The 17,923-nt window shown below is 43.5% G+C and overlaps 1 protein-coding gene across 1 annotated transcript; it reads right to left on the reverse strand.

Moving 5' to 3' along the window:
• Positions 1-276: 276 nt before the first annotated feature.
• On the reverse strand, positions 277-17,910 carry LOC143358588 (aquaporin AQPcic-like). Its single transcript, XM_076795807.1, has 6 exons — positions 17,671-17,910; positions 15,737-15,909; positions 3,169-3,356; positions 2,902-3,045; positions 2,202-2,640; positions 277-1,628 (listed from the first exon to the last, which is right to left on the reverse strand). The coding sequence occupies exons 2-5, from the start codon at positions 15,870-15,872 to the stop codon at positions 2,206-2,208; spliced, it is 903 nt and encodes a 300-aa protein (XP_076651922.1). The 5' UTR covers positions 15,873-15,909; positions 17,671-17,910; the 3' UTR covers positions 277-1,628; positions 2,202-2,205.
• Between the last annotated feature and the right edge of the window lie 13 nt (positions 17,911-17,923).

Below are 17,923 nucleotides of genomic sequence, written 5' to 3' on the forward strand. Positions count from 1 at the left end.
CCAATTATGTATGTTACCGCGAACGTGTTCCAAGCGAAGTCAAGGGCTGAGGTCGCGTTGCCCTGAAGAATTGGGAATTTGTTCACAGGAGGTCTAGCCACGGGTGGGGAAGACGAGGGTGCAATTCCAAAATAAATAATCCGGAACCGGTGAACTTGATCGGCGCTTGCAGATTTAGCGTTAATCGTCTTAATACGTAATAATAGTTAGTCTAGTTGTTCGTATGAATTAACGAGTATTCTGTTGTAGGTGAAAGGATTGGATCGAAGAAGAGGACGGAGAAGAAGTGAAGAAACTAGAAGGTTTGATAAAACGTATCAAATTTATTTCTACGGCGCGGCGTGTCCTCAGTCTGGAAGCTTACCGCCTCTGTTACTCGCTCGCAAAGCCAGCGACTGCATGCCGGCTACGGTCGAACAAGGGGTCGATGCAGCTGGAAACGGCGAGCATGCTCGCGGCACACAAGCCGGGGCACAATTAAAAGTTTCCGCGAGCGACACCGCCGCGGGTAATTTCCGGGACGCGCGCCACTAATTCCGTTATTTCGAATTTCCACGCGGAATCCGCTGCTTCAACGCCGGTTCCTCGGGGCGGTGCGCCGGATAGAGGGATCATCGTTGTCTCCCGGAAAGGACAACCTAACGAGCGACGAGCTCGTGGTCCGACGAGCCTGCGCGCGGCCCGGCGTTACGCTGAAAAAACCGGCGACCACGGAGCAACGGTTTTCCCGCGAATATTGTTCACCCATCCCCGGCTAACACCGTTCTGGACGCGCCGGGATCGGTTTCTGAGAGCTCGTGGGCGTGGTCTGCCGCAATCCTCACAAATCTGATCTTAAAGTTCTGTTTCCGGCGGTTCGCGATTCTTCTCGTTTGCTACACCTGGCGGAATCTAGCATTACAAGGAAGATCTATTCGAATCGGTTACATAATTGTGGAGGTAAACGTCGACAGACCACGCCCACGATCCTCCCACCACTGTGGACGCCACGCCCTACGTGCGGTATGGAAATGCTCCTGAAGAAGCTTATTTCTCGATTTCGCTGATATGAATGCACGTGGATCGACGAATGCAGTTTCAACGTGGGCGTGGTCTCGATGCCGACAACAATGATCCTCAGACTGTGGTTAGTCTGCTAGCAGAATCTAATTTATCGAGGAAAATCAACGTCTTTAGGAAATATTACTCCAATCGATCAAGTACTTCTGAAACGTGAACAGGACACGCCGAACGTACAATCGCCACGCCCGCTCTATATTAAAAAATTTTCGAAATAACTTATTTTGTATATCTACTCGAACTCAGGTAAAAGTATCGCCTCCGCAAAATATCGTCGCGTTGGTTTCCACGACGATATGATATCGCATGATAAATTAACTTGTTGAACAGTTTGTACACGAGCGAATAATCTAGGGTCAGTCAGAGAAGTCCTCCTCGCGCGGCGCATTCTTCAGCTTCCCCCAACAGAGACCAAGAGAAGGCTGTCCCCCACACTTTTCTTCGAGATCACCACCTGCCGGAGAGCCAGCTCCGCTTCCGGCTTTCCGATCCGACAGAGGGAAACGGAGAGAGAAGAGAGCGCGATCAGGATTTCTCGTCCGAGTTGCGAACCATGAACCACTGGAATGCTACAAAAAAAGTAAAGGAGAAATCGATTTTTCATTTTATTAACACTAGAACGACCGAGCAATAAATGCGACTGACGTATATTGCTTTGTAACAGTGACAAGACTGTGCCCATTCAGACTTCATACAACTTTTATTGTAATATGTGCTTCAACGAAGAGATTCATTAAAAAATTTCCGATGAAAACATTTTTACAATCTCAGTAATTGTAAAAGAAAAAATTAGGAAGCAGCCATTTTGACTGCTCCGGTCGTTCTAGTGTTAACTACGATGCGTTCTATAAAAAGATCTGAAGAAAATTGAGGACGTTCCTTTCAACGATGACTCATTACTGAATTTTTATAAAAATGTTATCCAAGGTAAGACGCGACCACCATAATAATATAAACGCGATCATCAGGTAAGTTTAATATAAAATCGGAAATTTTTTAAAAATCGATTTTGCAGTGAAAAATTCACAGTTGTGTGTGTTCATCCTACAACTACCCTTGTAGTAGGGGTACCGATTTGAAACTTATCACAAGGAGTTTTCTTCGGGGACTCTACTGAATGGTACGATGAAAGATCGACTTACCTCCTTATGTCTCGACAGGCTGAAGGCTTCCGTTCCCATCGAACTTGTTCCTGTTGTCCAGGAAGAGTAGCCGGTACATCAGCGAGGCTACCAAAGCTCCGGTGATGGGTCCCAGCCAGAACACCCAATGATTGCTCCAGTATCCGTTCCAGACAGCCGGGCCCAGAGTCCTCGCAGGGTTCAGACTGCATCCGGTGTAAGGGATGAAGACGATGCAGAGAACAGTGATGCAAAGGCCGAATCTGATCGGCACCGAGTCCGAGTTCCTCGAGTTCCGGTGGTCCCAGATACCGCAAGCGAACAACACGAGGATCCCCGTGGCTAGGGCCTCTGCGGTGAAACCCTGCATCGTCGACAGGTTCGCGTTGACGTCGGTCATGCAGAACGAGGCTCCTGTGTCGGGCGTTGAAGAGTAAATCAGCTCCTGGGGGGTGATCAGCTGTTACCGGGAACAAAAGATTAAAGCCTTGAAACTTGTCAGAAGCACAGATTCTAAGTAGACTGCAGATTTTATGCATTTCTGACAAAAACCAGTAGGAGCAACTGTTTGCACCTTTTTCAAATCGTTAAAGAGGAAAAGAATATTTTGCATAAACATCCACATTAATGAGGGAACACTGGATGCATTGTTCATTCTTCTAATTAAACGATCGAATGAATAAGCGGCGTCCGTTCCCTTGTGAGAAGAGGTTTTGCGTACCACGAGGAAACCATAACCGACCAGGGCGCCTATGCACTGCGCCAGGATGTACACAGCCGTCATCGGAAGCGATTTCGTGCCCAACACCATCGCGGCCAGCGTGATGCAAGGGTTGATGTGCGCGCCACTGATGTGCCCCACACACTGGAACACAAGATATTCACAGAACGTGCCAAGACCATGGTTACATCCATCTTATTCTGTAAGAAGTACTTAGCGACAAGTCTCAGGACAAATACTGCCAGGGTTCGCTGAGATTTTCGTTACCTGTATAGCGGTCAGAACAGCGAGGCCGAAGGTCAAGGAAAGCTGCACGACACTAGGCGCGACACCCAGGCTGCCGATGCACCCGGTGCATCCGATGAACACCAAGAGAGCAGTGCCAACGAGCTCGGCGAGAGCTGACATCAGGATCTCCCAGCCGGTGGCATCTTCTTTCATCAGGTTTCTCAGCCCTGTGGACCAAACGGGTAGCTCTATTGGTAAATCTGGGTCCATATACAATTACTATTACATTTAATGTACGGTAGAAACACTGTTCAGTATGTTCAACGGCTTTTAAATATAATTTCAGCTCCCAGTCTCGGGCAAGTCCTCCAGAAAATAAAAGATGGACTATTGTTACAACTGTCGACAAGGCGTGGAGCTCTATGTGGATCTGATCTTTCAATTCTTCTAAAGAAATTTCACAGAATTAATAGAGAAATTTCCCAGTCTCGGGCAAGTCCTCCAGAAAATAAAAGATGGACAATTATTACAACTGTCGACAAGGCATGGAGCTCTATGTGGATCTGATCTATCAATTCTTCTAAAGAAATTTCACAGAATTTCTAGAGAAATTTCCTAGTCTCGGGCAAGTCCTCCAGAAAATAAAAGATGGACAATTATTACAACTGTCGACAAGGCGTGGAGCTCTATGTGGATCTGATCTATCAATTCTTCTAAAGAAATTTCACAGAATTTCTAGAAAAATTTCCCAGTCTCGGGCAAGTCCTCCAGAAAATAAAAGATGGACAATTATTACAACTGTCGACAAGGCGTGGAGCTCTATGTGGATCTGATCTATCAATTCTTCTAAAGAAATTTCACAAAATTTCTAGAAAAATTTCCCAGTCTCGGGCAAGTCCTCCAGAAAATAAAAGATGGACAATTATTACAACTGTCGACAAGGCGTGGAGCTCTATGTGGATCTGATCTATCAATTCTTCTAAAGAAATTTCACAGAATTTCTAGAGAAATTTACCAGTCTCGGGCAAGTCCTCCAGAAAATAAAAGATGGACAATTATTACAACTGTCGACAAGGCGTGGAGCTCTATGTGGATCTGATCTATCAATTCTTCTAAAGAAATTTCACAAAATTTCTAGAAAAATTTCCCAGTCTCGGGCAAGTCCTCCAGAAAATAAAAGATGGACAATTATTACAACTGTCGACAAGGCGTGGAGCTCTATGTGGATCTGATCTATCAATTCTTCTAAAGAAATTTCACAGAATTTCTAGAGAAATTTACCAGTCTCGGGCAAGTCCTCCAGAAAATAAAAGATGGACAATTATTACAACTGTCGACAAGGCATGGAGCTCTATGTGGATCTGATCTATCAATTCTTCTAAAGAAATTTCACAGAATTTCTAGAGAAATTTACCAGTCTCGGGCAAGTCCTCCAGAAAATAAAAGATGCACAATTATTACAACTGTCGACAAGGCGTGGAGCTCTATGAGAATCTAATCTACCAATTCTTCTAAAGAAATTTCACAGAACACTTTGTCGTATAATGTGAATAATTGAAAATTTGTCTAACCATCCAGGTGATAAATTCGTAGAGAATTTAATGGAAATCGTTTTCGGGGTAATTAAATTTGTGTAGGGCCGACAAAAAGTGGAAACGATTATGTAAATGAAGGACCAGCGAAGGCGACACGATGATAATAACAAGTGTCTCGAGCCAGGTTTGCGGGGCGAGAGGGAGAGAGCACGGCGAGCGACCCTGCGAGTCGAAGCAGCCGCACTTTTGAACTTTCGGCCCAGGGAACTTGCTGGAACGTGATTACCCCGTAAACTAACGGTGTTAAGGGGAGGGAACCGAACCTGACCAGGGCAAGCTCCAAATGCCCCGACACAATAATGATCGTCACGCTATGAAAGAACGAACGGCCGCTAGAGGAAGCTAAATAGTAACATTTCTGTCCAGTAGGGGAGCTAGGAACGTTTTCCAAAGTTCAGTATCGAGCAACACACTGTATTGGTAAAACAGAGGAAGAGAGAATGTACGGACGTACGACAACGTGGATGGCGCTGTCGTAGCTTCGTTCGAATAGCCGTGCCGCGGCACACTCACACACCGCCTGATCAGCGTGTACGTGTGCCGACGGCGATCGCAAGGGTCAGGGATGCCTGGAAATATTTCCCAATAATGCAGTCACGGGACTTGTCAATGGTGAAAAGAGCTAGATGAAAGTTCTATCTAGGGTGGAAAGGTCCTCAGAAGTCGTACTTTTGCATCATCGAGAAATGGTTAGCAATATTCGGCAGCACGTCGTTTCTCAGGGAGGCTATGGGAACTGACATGGCGGCACACTCACACACCGCCTGGTCGGCGTGTACGTGTGCCTACGAGGGCTGGAAGGGTCTGGAATTCCGCAACCCATTTCTCTATAATACAGGGATGTGAATTTTCAGTAATGATTCGCACTAGATAAAAGGATCAACCTAACATGCTGAATCCCTCGAAAATCCGTAAAAATTATTGTTTGCGAAATGTAACAAATGGTTTGACAAACTATATTTAAATAAATGATTCTTTTCTAGTTTTTATCTCTAGATACAAGTGAACGCATTCTAAATATTTTCAGTAAAAATTTGCTTTCTATAACTCCGTGCCGTGACATTGACACTGGAGGGTGTCATAAATTAGCCCTCCCACGACACTGTCCCGCCGAAGACGAAAGAACTTTCCTGTAACCTCGGTGCAAAACACAGTCATTCTCTAAAGTCTGAAACATCACCGCTTCGCACGAATGTACGATTGCCTAGTAAATATGATCCAAATTATATCATGTTTGGTGTCAATTTTATCAGGAAAATGACGCGAATGTGTTGAGAGAAGTTTCATGAATATATTATGAAAAACAAAAGAATTGGGACATTGCATTAGTATTGTCTCACCGATATACCTGACCCCGCATAATGTTACACTCTTCGGCGGTCTAGCTTCTGGCCCCTTTGAAAGGTAGACACTTGGGGGCGTCATAAATTACCCGTTCTCCGATAGTGTCCTGCCGAAGACGAAAGAGCTGGCATGCAGCCTCGGTGCGAAACACAGTCATTCTCTGAAATCTGAAACATCGTCGCTTCGAACAAATGTACGAATGCGTAGTAAATATGATACAAATTATACCATGTTTGGTGTCATTTTTATCAGAAACATTCCACAAATGTGTTGAGAGAGGTTTCATGAAAAAATAATGGAAAACAAAAAAGATTATGACATTCCATCGGGATTGTCTTACCGATATACCTGACCTTGCACAATGTTACACCCTTCGGCGGTCTAGCTTCTGGGTCTTTCGACAGGTACACGCTTGAGGGTGTCAGAAACTAGCCCTCCCAATATAACCCCAGATAAAAGAGCTAAGGGGCACAGAATGCCTGTGGGATTAGGACAAATTTCACCGATACGTAATGTTACGATAAAAATTACAATCTCATTAAAGACAGTCCAAATGATGCTTCATGTTTTTAATCTATTTATTAATACATGCTTTTATTTTTTTATGCTTTTATGTTTTTAATCAGAACAATATTGTTAATACGAATGACTTCTAGAGCTTATCTAGAGCATTTGGACCGTCTTTAATGAGATTGTAATTTTAACTTTCAAATTTTAATACAAATTTTTTTATCTTTCATTCGTTATTCGAAATTTTTATTTCGATAACTATTTTGCCCAACTCTGCGTATTGATAATATCATTAAAATATACTTACGAAGTTACATACGCCTAGAAGGTATGACAAGAAGGTAAAGTATGACAATTTTTTGAGGAGTGCGGTAACTTCGTGAGGATATTTTAATGATATTATCGATACGTATGCAACTTCATTCGAAACAAATTCGTCGGAATTCCAGAAATATTTAATTTAATTTAATTTAATTTAATTTAATTTAATTTAATTTAATTTAATTTAATACAAAATTTAATGCAAATAAAGATTATGCACATGTTTGCTAAATATACCTACTGTAATTATAAAAAAAACCAAGTATATTAAAAGTTACGTTATAAGTTATGAATGAAGTACCGTTATTACCATTATGTATTTCATAAAAACGCAGAAACTCTCGGACCCCGCGTACCGTCAGGCCGGCCAGACAATGCATACAGAAATCCATATAAAATGCGGAACATTGCAAGCGTAGTCGGCCTGGCCGTTCGGTGTGCCGGTCGTTGGGTGTAACATGGGTCAGGTACATCGGTGAGACAATACTAATGCAATGTCATCATTTTTTTGTTTTTCCTTATTTTTTCCTGAAACCTCTCTCAACACATTCGTGGAATGTTTCTGATAAAAATGATACCAAACATGGTATAATTTGTATCATATTTACTACGCATTCGTACATTTGTTCGGAGCGACGATGTTTCAGATTTCAGAGAATGACTGTGTTTCGCACCGAGGCTGCATGCCAGCTCTTTCGTCTTTGGCTGGACACTATCGGAGAAGGGCCAATTTATGACGCGCCCAAGTGTCTACCCTTCGAAGGGGCTAGAAGCTAGACCGCCGAAGAGTGTAACATTATGCGGGGTCAGGTATATCGGTGAAACAATACTAATGCAATGTCCCAATTCTTTTGTTTTTCATAATATATTCATGAAACTTCTCTCAACACATTCGTGTAATTTTCCTGATAAAATTGACACCAAACATGATATAATTTGGATCATATTTACTAGGCAATCGTACATTCGTGCGAAGCGGCAATGTTTCAGACTTTAGAGAATGACTGTGTTTTGCACTGAGGTTACAGGAAAGTTCTTTCGTCTTCGGCGGGACAGTGTCGTGGGAGGGCTAATTTATGACACCCTCCAGTGTCAATGTTATGGAGCGGGCCATCGACGCAAGATACTAATTCGCAACAGGTTGCTTTCAAACCATTAGAGATATTGAAATCAAATTTTTACAGAAAATATTTCGAATATATTCATTTTTATCTGGAGATAAAAACTAGAAAAAATCAATTGATAAATATAGTTTGCCCAACTATTTGTTACATTTCGCGAACAATAATTTTTAGGGATTTTTGAGGGATTCAGCATGTCAGGTTGATCTTTTTATCTAGTGCCATTACTGAAAATTCACATCCTTGTATTATCCAACCTTCCAAGATGCTAATTGGCTAAAGCGCTTTTCACTATGAAAAAGTCCCGTCTCTGCATTATTGGGAAATGGTTAGTGGCATCCTAGACCCTTGCGATCGCCGTCGGCACACGTACACGCCGACCAGGCGGTGTGTGAGTGTGCCGCCATGTCAGTTCCCATAGCCTCCCTGAGAAACGACGTGCTGCCGAATATTGCTAACCATTTCTCGATGATGCAAAAGTACGACTTCTGAGGACCTTTCCACCCTAGATAGAACTTTCATCTAGCTCTTTTCACCATTGACAAGTCCCGTGACTGCATTATTGGGAAATATTTCCAGGCATCCCTGACCCTTGCGATCGCCGTCGGCACACGTACACGCCGACCAGGCGGTGTGTGAGTGTGCCGCCATGTCAGTTTCCATAGCCTCCCTGAGAAACGACGTGCTGCCGAATATTGCTAACCGTTTCTCGATGATGCAAAAGTACGACTTCTGAGGACCTTTCCACCCTAGATAGAACTTTCATCTAGCTCTTTTCACCATTGACAAGTCCCGTGACTGCATTATTGGGAAATATTTCCAGGCATCCCTGACCCTTGCGATCGCCGTCGGCACACGTACACGCTGATCAGGCGGTGTGTGAGTGTGCCGCCGCACGGCTATTCGAACGAAGCTACGACAGCGCCATCCACGTTGACGCGCCGCTCATGCTCCTACAGGCCTCTCTGGCGGACAACATGCTGCCGAATATAGCTAATCATTTCTCGATGACGCAAAAGTAGGACTTCTGAGGACCTTTTCACCCTAGATTGAACCTTTATCTAGCTCTTTTCACTATGGAAAAGTCCCGTCGCTGCATTATTGGGAAATATTTCCAGGCATCCCGGACCCTTGCGATCGCCGTCGGCACACGTACACGCCGACCAGGCGGTGTGTGAGTGTGCCGCCATGTCAGTTTCCATAGCCTCCCTGAGAAACGACGTGCTGCCGAATATTGCTAACCGTTTCTCGATGATGCAAAAGTACGACTTCTGAGGACCTTTCCACCCTAGATAGAACTTTCATCTAGCTCTTTTCACCATTGACAAGTCCCGTGACTGCATTATTGGGAAATATTTCCAGGCATCCCTGACCCTTGCGATCGCCGTCGGCACACGTACACGCTGATCAGGCGGTGTGTGAGTGTGCCACGGCACGGCTATTCGAACGAAGCTACGACAGCGCCATCCATGTTGACGCGCCGCTCATGCTCCTACAGGCCTCTCTGGCGGACAACATGCTGCCGAATATAGCTAATCATTTCTCGATGACGCAAAAGTAGGACTTCTGAGGACCTTTCCACCCTAGATTGAACCTTTATCTAGCTCTTTTCACTATGGAAAAGTCCCGTCTCTGCATTATTGGGAAATATTTCCAGGCATCCCGGACCCTTGCGATCGCCGTCGCACACGTACACGCGCATGCTCTTATAGGCCTCTGTTTTACCGATACAGTGACTACTGACGATGAGACAGATCGGGAACATAGTACAGCGCTCGTAGCGAAAAATGTCGGAACTATATTTTGATGAAATACTCAATGATCTAATTTTTCTGGGTGCCCGCTTTCATTTGTTTGATACGTAAGCATACAACGTGATCGGCGTGGCATTGAGTTCCTATATGTTCCCGCTAGGGTGGAAAGGTCCAACGAACTCCATACGAGCTCTGAATCTCTCGATATTTACGATAATGTCACTCGATTAAGCAGTATGCTGCTGAATATTGCAAATTACGGCTAAAAAACGCAAAAGTACGACTTCTGAGGACCTTTTCACCCTAGATTGAACTTTTATCTAGCGATTTTGACTACAGAACAGTACTATTTTTGCATTGTTAACAAATGAGAGCGGGCCTCCCGTACCCTTGCAAAACTCGGGTACGTGTGCGGAACTAGGGAGGGGATGCACTCACACAATCTTGAGCCGTGCCCACCGCCTTAAGGGTCAAGCGAGAATCTGCGTGGAAGTTCCAGGGTTCCTGACTGCCTCGAGTCCTCGCCTCCCTCGACAGGAAACCGAGACAGCGTTAGGTAACCATCAAGCATAATCATTTCCCACTTTGCGCCAACTGCTTAGTTCTAATCTTAAACAGCCTGAAATATCTCGAAATTTCCGCCGATTAAACGAACTCTTTTCCTGCTATTTATTCGAGTAAATTACGATCAGGTGAGTTAACAATTTTTCAAAGCTATTCGGGAATACTCGCCCGCATGTTGCCAGCACAATTTTCGTTCGATAACTCGGCCAACAAAAATCATACAGCGACCATCGAGGGCTCATTTCAAAGGCAAGACTTCAATCTTCGAATCTACACTAGTTTTATTTATGAAACAAATTTTTAATTTCTATGCGAACGTTTGAATCTGCAATATTTTCGAAATGAAAGTTCGCTTCCTCACCCCGGTAAGATAGAGTGAACAATTTTGTCAAACGAACAACGGATTCCGAAAATGGAAGGTTCAAACTTTAAAATGAGACCAGAACGAATACTCTACGTTTTTTCAGAAAGTTACAACAGTTTGAACACGAGCAATTTTTCAACGAAAATCTAGCGACCGTTTAATTGAAATTCTTCGGCCGAGCAAGACTTTCAACAATTCACGTAAAATATCCTCGTTCTCCTCGATTAGGCAGAATCGTCCGGAATTAAGACTGTTATCTTTCAGACGAGAACTCGATTACAGCAAGCAGCGTTTCTCACATAGCAAACTCGGATTCCGTTCGGAAATCGGCAGAGACATCGAGCTCCGAAGATTCTACCGTAATTCATCGGCGAAAATCCAGGATCCGTAGCGAACGGTGTTAGATCACCGGCGAAAATTCTCCTAACTTTGTGATAGATCATTTGGCGAACTTGGCCCCGGCGAGTCCGCGCGAGCCGAGGTTAGGCTTGCTCCGGAATCACGGAGTTGCTGCAGAGTTCCCGTGATTAACCGTGTGTCAACCGTACACGATTAGAAGGCAACACGTGTCACACGCAATTTCCATTAGGCGAATCCAGCGTGTCTGGAGCGACAGCGATCATCCGCGATGATCGAATCGGCTTCCCGAATCGCTGAAGCTTCCTGCAGAATCGGTTCGCTGCTCTTCCATCGTGCGAATCTCTGCCGATTTCAGATTTGATCGTTCGCACTATATACAACGCGTTCATTTCGCAAACAGTCGAATTAAAAAAAAAAGCGCGATACAAACCGCTAAATGCTGTTCGAAACCCTGTTTTAACACTAGAACTACCGGACCAGTCAAAATGACTGTTTCCTAATTTTTCCTTTTACAATTACTGAAATTGTAAAAATGTTTTCATCGGAAATTTTTTAATGAACCCCTTCATTGAAGCACATATTATAATAAAAGTTGTATGAAGTCTGAATGGGCACAGTCTTGTCACTGTTACAAAGTAATATACGTCAGTCTCGTTTATTGCTCGGTAGTTCTAGTGTTAAGTGTTTTATTCATTGTCATGAATAATATCTAATCTCCGAAATTATTCGAACCCGGTACTCAAACTCGCTGCTATCTGTCGAACTCGTACTTCGAAATACCGGCTGATGAAAACGATGAATATTTATACAGGAATATTTGATTGTGGCTGTCTCGTTTTTGTCGAAAGGTTAACATTCCCGTCCAGTTGGTGTTTGATTATCATTAGGTCAAACCACTTCCGGTGGCCGGGATTCTAACTCGCCTGACCTCTGAAAAATAATCGTTTGCGTAATGAGCCATCGTTTCGCCGAGAGATCAAGGCGGGTCAGATTCTCGCGAGGAACCATTATCGATTTCTATTCTACGAACCGATTTACCGATCTATTCGATAGAGCTGCGAACATGGCTACTAAAGCGTCGTTCTTTCTTTTTGTTTTTGACGAAATCGTGTTTTACACCGCTATCCATATGCAACGAATTACTTCAACGATTATATAAATCCATGACGCAAATCGGCCCGATAACATCGAGCAGAAAAATTGTTACCAAACGCCACTATCTATCGCGCAATGCTTGTCTTTTTCTTTTAGTTAAACGAGTGAGCGTTTACGCTCCGTGGCATGTGGTTTTTCGCGTCTTTTAAAAGTTAGCTGTCGATTCATATTATTTCCATCAAACATAGAAAAATTAACAATCTTTTCTTTATCCAATAATACAGGAAACTCTGAGTATTTTTCTTTCGGTCGCTTTTTTGTTCTTTTATTTTTTAACGTATGTCCCTCTCGAGCCATTGTCGTTTTTCCATGATATTCCATTTCTAAAAGATCTCATTAGTGTTTTGTATAATTTTTCAGAAAGGAGGAAGTGGCCGGGCAAAAAGATGCAGTTTTCTCTTCAAGAGGAAACGAATATCTTTCTCCGTCTTAATTGTAAATTGTAAATGGAATTGCGGAGCAGTAAAGGTAGCTGGGTGTTGCCGGTAATTACAATGAAAGTTACTCGTAATTGTGGATCGAGAAAGTAACGCCCGGCTGGATTTAGAAAATAGTGAAAGGCCTCGGGCTTGGGAAGCCCGCCGGCGACCGTCGTTCTTAATTAACGACCCTCTCACGGCCATTCGAGCGCCATCTCTTCCTTAGGAGGCCAACTTTTTTTCTCGCCTCTCTTTCTCCGTTACCCTCGATCGATAAGGAAGAATTTGTTTTTACACGACACTCCGATTTGGAGAAAAAGAAATGGAATCGATGGAATTATACTCTGTCGACGCTAGAACTACTCATTATCTAAGTGTTAAGAAGCTAAATACAGATCTATTTCTGCTTTCAACAATTTGACTAAAACAAACATAATAGAATAACATTCATTTAATATATTTACATTTTTCACTCATCCGATTTTGCCATAAATGCATAAAATCGTCAGTCTACTTCTAAAACATTAGTACCTTTCTTGGAAGCGCCTTTGCATATTAATTATACAACAAATAATCAGAAGTGGGCCGTTTTATTAATTTCTAGCAGCTCTAGCGTTCAATTAAAATTTATTGAGTCCCGCTCCCGGTGGGTCAATTTACTTATATCGATTAACGTTTTTCTTTCAGCGAGGATTATGCATCCCAGAACTATTTCAGTCTAACAATAATTAATTTGAGTCGTCGGGAACTTTTCTATGAGCGGTAAGTAAATTTTAATAATTGAGTACACTAATCTTTCATATAGAACGAATTAATTGAACGAATTTCTACCTAGATTCTGGAAGGTCGATGTGCCCGAAGAGGATGCTGGGAATGCAACGTTGCATCGAGGCTGCACCAAAGAATACAGAAGAAAATTCGTCTGGCAATTCATCCAGGAAATGCGGACGATTCGGCTGTTTTTTCTAGCAGGAAAGGTCGAACGGAAGGTAACAGGAAATTCTTGGTAGACCAGAGACACCGTTAGGGTCGTCGACGAGATGATGACACGGTAAAGGTGGAACCTTGAGAGGATTCGTTGACCCAGACCGCTCACCGAGAACTTGACCCACTGTCTCACTTGCCACCGTTACCGTTCGCATAAATACGTGTTCCGTTTATCCGGAGCCGACAGGCTTCTGTAGCCGATCCACTTTGCGTTGTAAACAGTGAGGACCTCGATACATATTCGTCAGCAACTTTTACCCAGTCCTAGGCTAAAGGACCCAATTACTGTTGGGGTACCTAATACTGTGTCTATATTAATCATATTGAAAGCATAATGAGTATTAAAAAGGAGATATTAAATCTTTTTCATTAAAATCAATTAATATACATATGTTATATATCTCTTTTCCATATTCATTATGCTTTAAAAATAAGTATAATTAGTATAGGCACAGTAATTGGGTCTCTTATCCTACGCCTCGTGATCGAACCTGTACACTAGATTCTCGCGTCTCTTTCATTAATAGACTGTGGATTTCGCGTGGTTATAACAACAACGAATAGGTGAACTATATTCACCGATTAAAGTCCAATCGAATTATCTCGTACGATAACAATGTTGTGCACGCAGGAGGAGAACAACACAATGGATTCGATGAACAGATCCAAGATTAGTATATTGAATTATCTGCTTGTGAAGTGAACTTTCCACGATGCTAGATCTCTGATCGATCTTCGCGATACAGATTTATTAGCCTCGAGTGTCTCGATCGAATTTCTACGTAATATTCTAATCTAGGATCTTGTTTTCGAGTTGAATCCAATTATCGAAATAGCATATTCTTCGATGAAATCGTATCATTCGCGTTTCGTTCTGCGCCTGGTTCAAGAGCAATCAATTCCCCAATTAGTCGACCGATAACTATTACGGGCAAGGTAATTAGCGTGATTAGGCGATTGTCGGCCGACATGCTGCGCTCTTACTCGACCGCTAGCTTCGCAGGTTCGAGATTATGGCGATTTTTTCAGGGGGAAAGCGAAACCGGAAGAGAGAACGGTGATCTAGATATTCATCTTTGACCCTCTGAGTTAGGTATCGATGCATCGATTCTTTCAGATAATTTTCAATTTATTGTGAAAATTGACACGTCATCTACCGGCGATAATTTCACAGTTTTGAAAAATCTATGGCTGAGGATTATTTGATGAATCAACAACTTACCCTCGGTAACGTAATCGAGTAATTCGTGACTATTTTGTAAAACAAGATCGTTAAGCTTCTCTTTTTTTCGCAGACCACAATTATTGAAAATTCTATCAATAGAAGAGATGGAAGACGGAGAAAACTTTCAAAAGTTACAGTACGCCTTCACCGCATGATCTACGAAAATCAATTTCAATTTGACCAGCATCGATCAGCAAAATTGTTGCAGTGCAGCGTTTTCAGAGGCAGTTTATAAATAACGATAAAGAAGCGGCGGGGTCAACGATCTCGAGGGAGAAAGAGCTCCGCGATCCGGAATGCCGCCGGTGTGGCAACCGTGGATCGTGGATCGTGGATCGTGGATCGTAGGTCGCTCTCGTGCGTCTCGTAATCGCGAGAAGGCGATCCTCGGGGCGATTCTGAATCCTAATCGCAGCTCGGCACGAAAATTGACCAACGATCGGACTCTCCCGCTCGAAGAGAACGTTTCCCGCGTGGCAGCGGCGGAAAGAAAGTTCTCCGCGAAAGTATCTAGAACGTGGAAAACGAGAGAAACGTGGATCACGTGATTGGCCGTCCCGTACCCGTCCCGTTCGATATCACGAGGCGAACGGAATCACTCTTTCCAGGCCACGAGGGACATTGTTTCGCTTCGCGCCGCGCCGTTTGCTTTTGCATTCCCCGCTCGCCAGCATTTCACCGACAACCTGTTACGCTCTCGATCCGCGTGATCGTTGCGATCCTCGCGCTGTCGATCTCTCCAGAATACGAAAACATCCGACCCTCCATTTACCATACGCATTCCCCGCGCCGAAACGCAAGACATTTCTTATTTTCCATAAAAATCCCCAGTCTAGCGATGAATGTTGCAGACATTTTATTCGAACGAATCGTTTCAGGTCTACTCACAAGGAGTCTTCAGCTTCTCCTTGGCGGCCTGCAGGCTCGGTCTGGAGCTGAACGTGATCCCGATGGTCTTCGATTTGCCTACAGAATTTTCCGTGATCCCGGTCGGCGTTATTATCGAGACGCCACCTTGCTCCATATCTGCCTGTGATTTATCGGACGAGTCGGCCTGTCCGCTGAAAATTTACGCCGTACACATGCTCAGCATAGAACGCAATCGTGGAAAAATTCGAATGCCATCGTTCGATCGATCCGTTAATCGTGGTGCAACCATTAGACTGCGCGTGCCCATAATTTACGCTAAAACATCTGTTAAACTCCACCATCGTTCACTTGTTTACATCTAATTTCGCAAAGAGTTCTGTTCGCACGAACATCTGCAGTCTAATGGTCAAATCTATCGCAGAAGAGTTTCACGGGCAGATCTTTATGCGAAATGAAAATTGTTTGCACCAATCGCAAGAAACGGAAATTTCTTCCTGCTTCCATTGATTTTATTAAGTTGAAACTAGAGCGTCGATATGTTCGTCGAAGAGGCATAATTCCCGCAGAAGATCGCAGAAAATTTCATTAATTACAAACAAGCCTTTGAGAACAGTAATGCAACCAGAGTTGTGCAGAATTACTCCAGGAGTTATAATTACAAACTAATTTAATTACACTGTAATTCAGTCATATTGTAATGTATAATTCAGATCTTCATTCAATTAAATTACAATGTAATTCGTAATTGAAATTGGAGTAGAACTATAAAATACTTTGTAATGAAATTACATAAAATACGCTGCACAGACAGCAAACAAGTATATGAAAGAAAAACATAAAAATATATGATACTTCTTCAAAGTTCTGGGCTATAATTTGGAGAGTTGTATTTTCGTTACATTCTATTTCAATTACACATCTGATTAAAATAATTAAAAGGTTTTAATTATGTAATTCAGCTACGACGCAGTCGAATTACTATATATTTCAAATAGAATGTAATTCAATTGTGTAATTGAATTAGCACAACTCTGAATGCAACATTGTCGATTTATTAATATTATTAAAGGAAAAAAGACACTCGTATTTAACTCGTGTTTTGTCGATTTCGCATGAAGATCCGCATAGAACAAACGCTCGGGCTTGATTACGACCGCACGGCTACCGGTGGGCAAAAATCGGTGTCCGCGTTTCCGGATTGATTTCTGTCCCGGGGACCGATCGGGTGTACTCTCGAAATTCTACGGATGCTCGTCCTAAGCAAACGGAGCGCGTATCATCGTTTCGGTGACGGTCGCCTTAGAGTCCGATGAAATACGACGGCGCGATCGCAAACACCGGTGAATTACAGTTCGTAAACACGTCGCATCGTAGATCCGAGGGCCCGTCGAGCAAGAAACGATCGTAAATCGAGTCGTGCCGGTCGTAAATCGTCGCCGCGAGTCGTTCCGATTCACTCAGTCTCGCTGATCCTGAGGGATTTCTCTGATACCGAGGAACCGGCTTGTCAGTCCTTCTCGTCTGGTGCGAAGCGAAATTAACATCCGGTTCCCGTTCTGTTCCGCGCGATCATTCCAAACGGAAACCGTTTTCATGAAACAATTAATCGTACTATTATAAGATTGTTGTCTAGGTCTGGATCAACCGTGTACACAGTAGTCGCGACGATAATTTCAATTATTCCGCGTTCAAAGATCGCCAGACGCCGCGACGCGCGCTCCGTTTCCGAACGTGTCACAGCTATAATAAACAAATACGCATTGTAGGAAATATCATTAGTTTATCGCTGTATTCTCAACGGTGGAAATAGTTGGTAGCAACGGAAGCGTTCCCGGTAATAAACGCGAGCATATCCCGGTACGTTTCGATCGCACGTTTTGGCGTTGTCATGGATGGTCCGAAACAGCTTCGGTGTACTGTAGAGACTTGTGTCAGTGCGGAGTTCAACTCACCGTGAACAGCGTTTCGCCGTGAGAGTTTCTCGAGGAAACGAGGGGCGAGAGGTCGCACAGAGGAGGTGTCACAAGGTCACCCGAAAAGGATCCAATGTTCTTTCCTGCTCGGAGGACCGGATGGACGCGAATATCGCGTACGATCTTCTCTCGTCGAATTTCTCGTCGCGTGGCTTCGACGAGACTGAATCGTTTCCCGAGCCGCGGCCACCTCTATATGTAGACACGCTCCTCCTCTGGCAGACTGTCGGGC

The sequence above is a fragment of the Halictus rubicundus genome, chromosome 11 (genome assembly GCF_050948215.1).
Source record: "Halictus rubicundus isolate RS-2024b chromosome 11, iyHalRubi1_principal, whole genome shotgun sequence".
NCBI classification, from domain to species: Eukaryota; Metazoa; Arthropoda; class Insecta; order Hymenoptera; family Halictidae; genus Halictus; species Halictus rubicundus.

Bases quoted from the DNA above. Each gene is read 5' to 3' on its own strand.
- LOC143358588 (XM_076795807.1), bottom strand. From the start codon at position 15,872: ATGGAGCAAGGTGGCGTCTCGATAATAACGCCGACCGGGATCACGGAA. The intron at 3,046-3,168 runs GTAACGAAAATC...CTTGTGTTCCAG, and splicing joins CTGTTCTGACCGCTATACAG to TGTGTGGGGCACATCAGTGG. The intron at 2,641-2,901 runs GTACGCAAAACC...TCCCGGTAACAG, and splicing joins TCGGTTATGGTTTCCTCGTG to CTGATCACCCCCCAGGAGCT.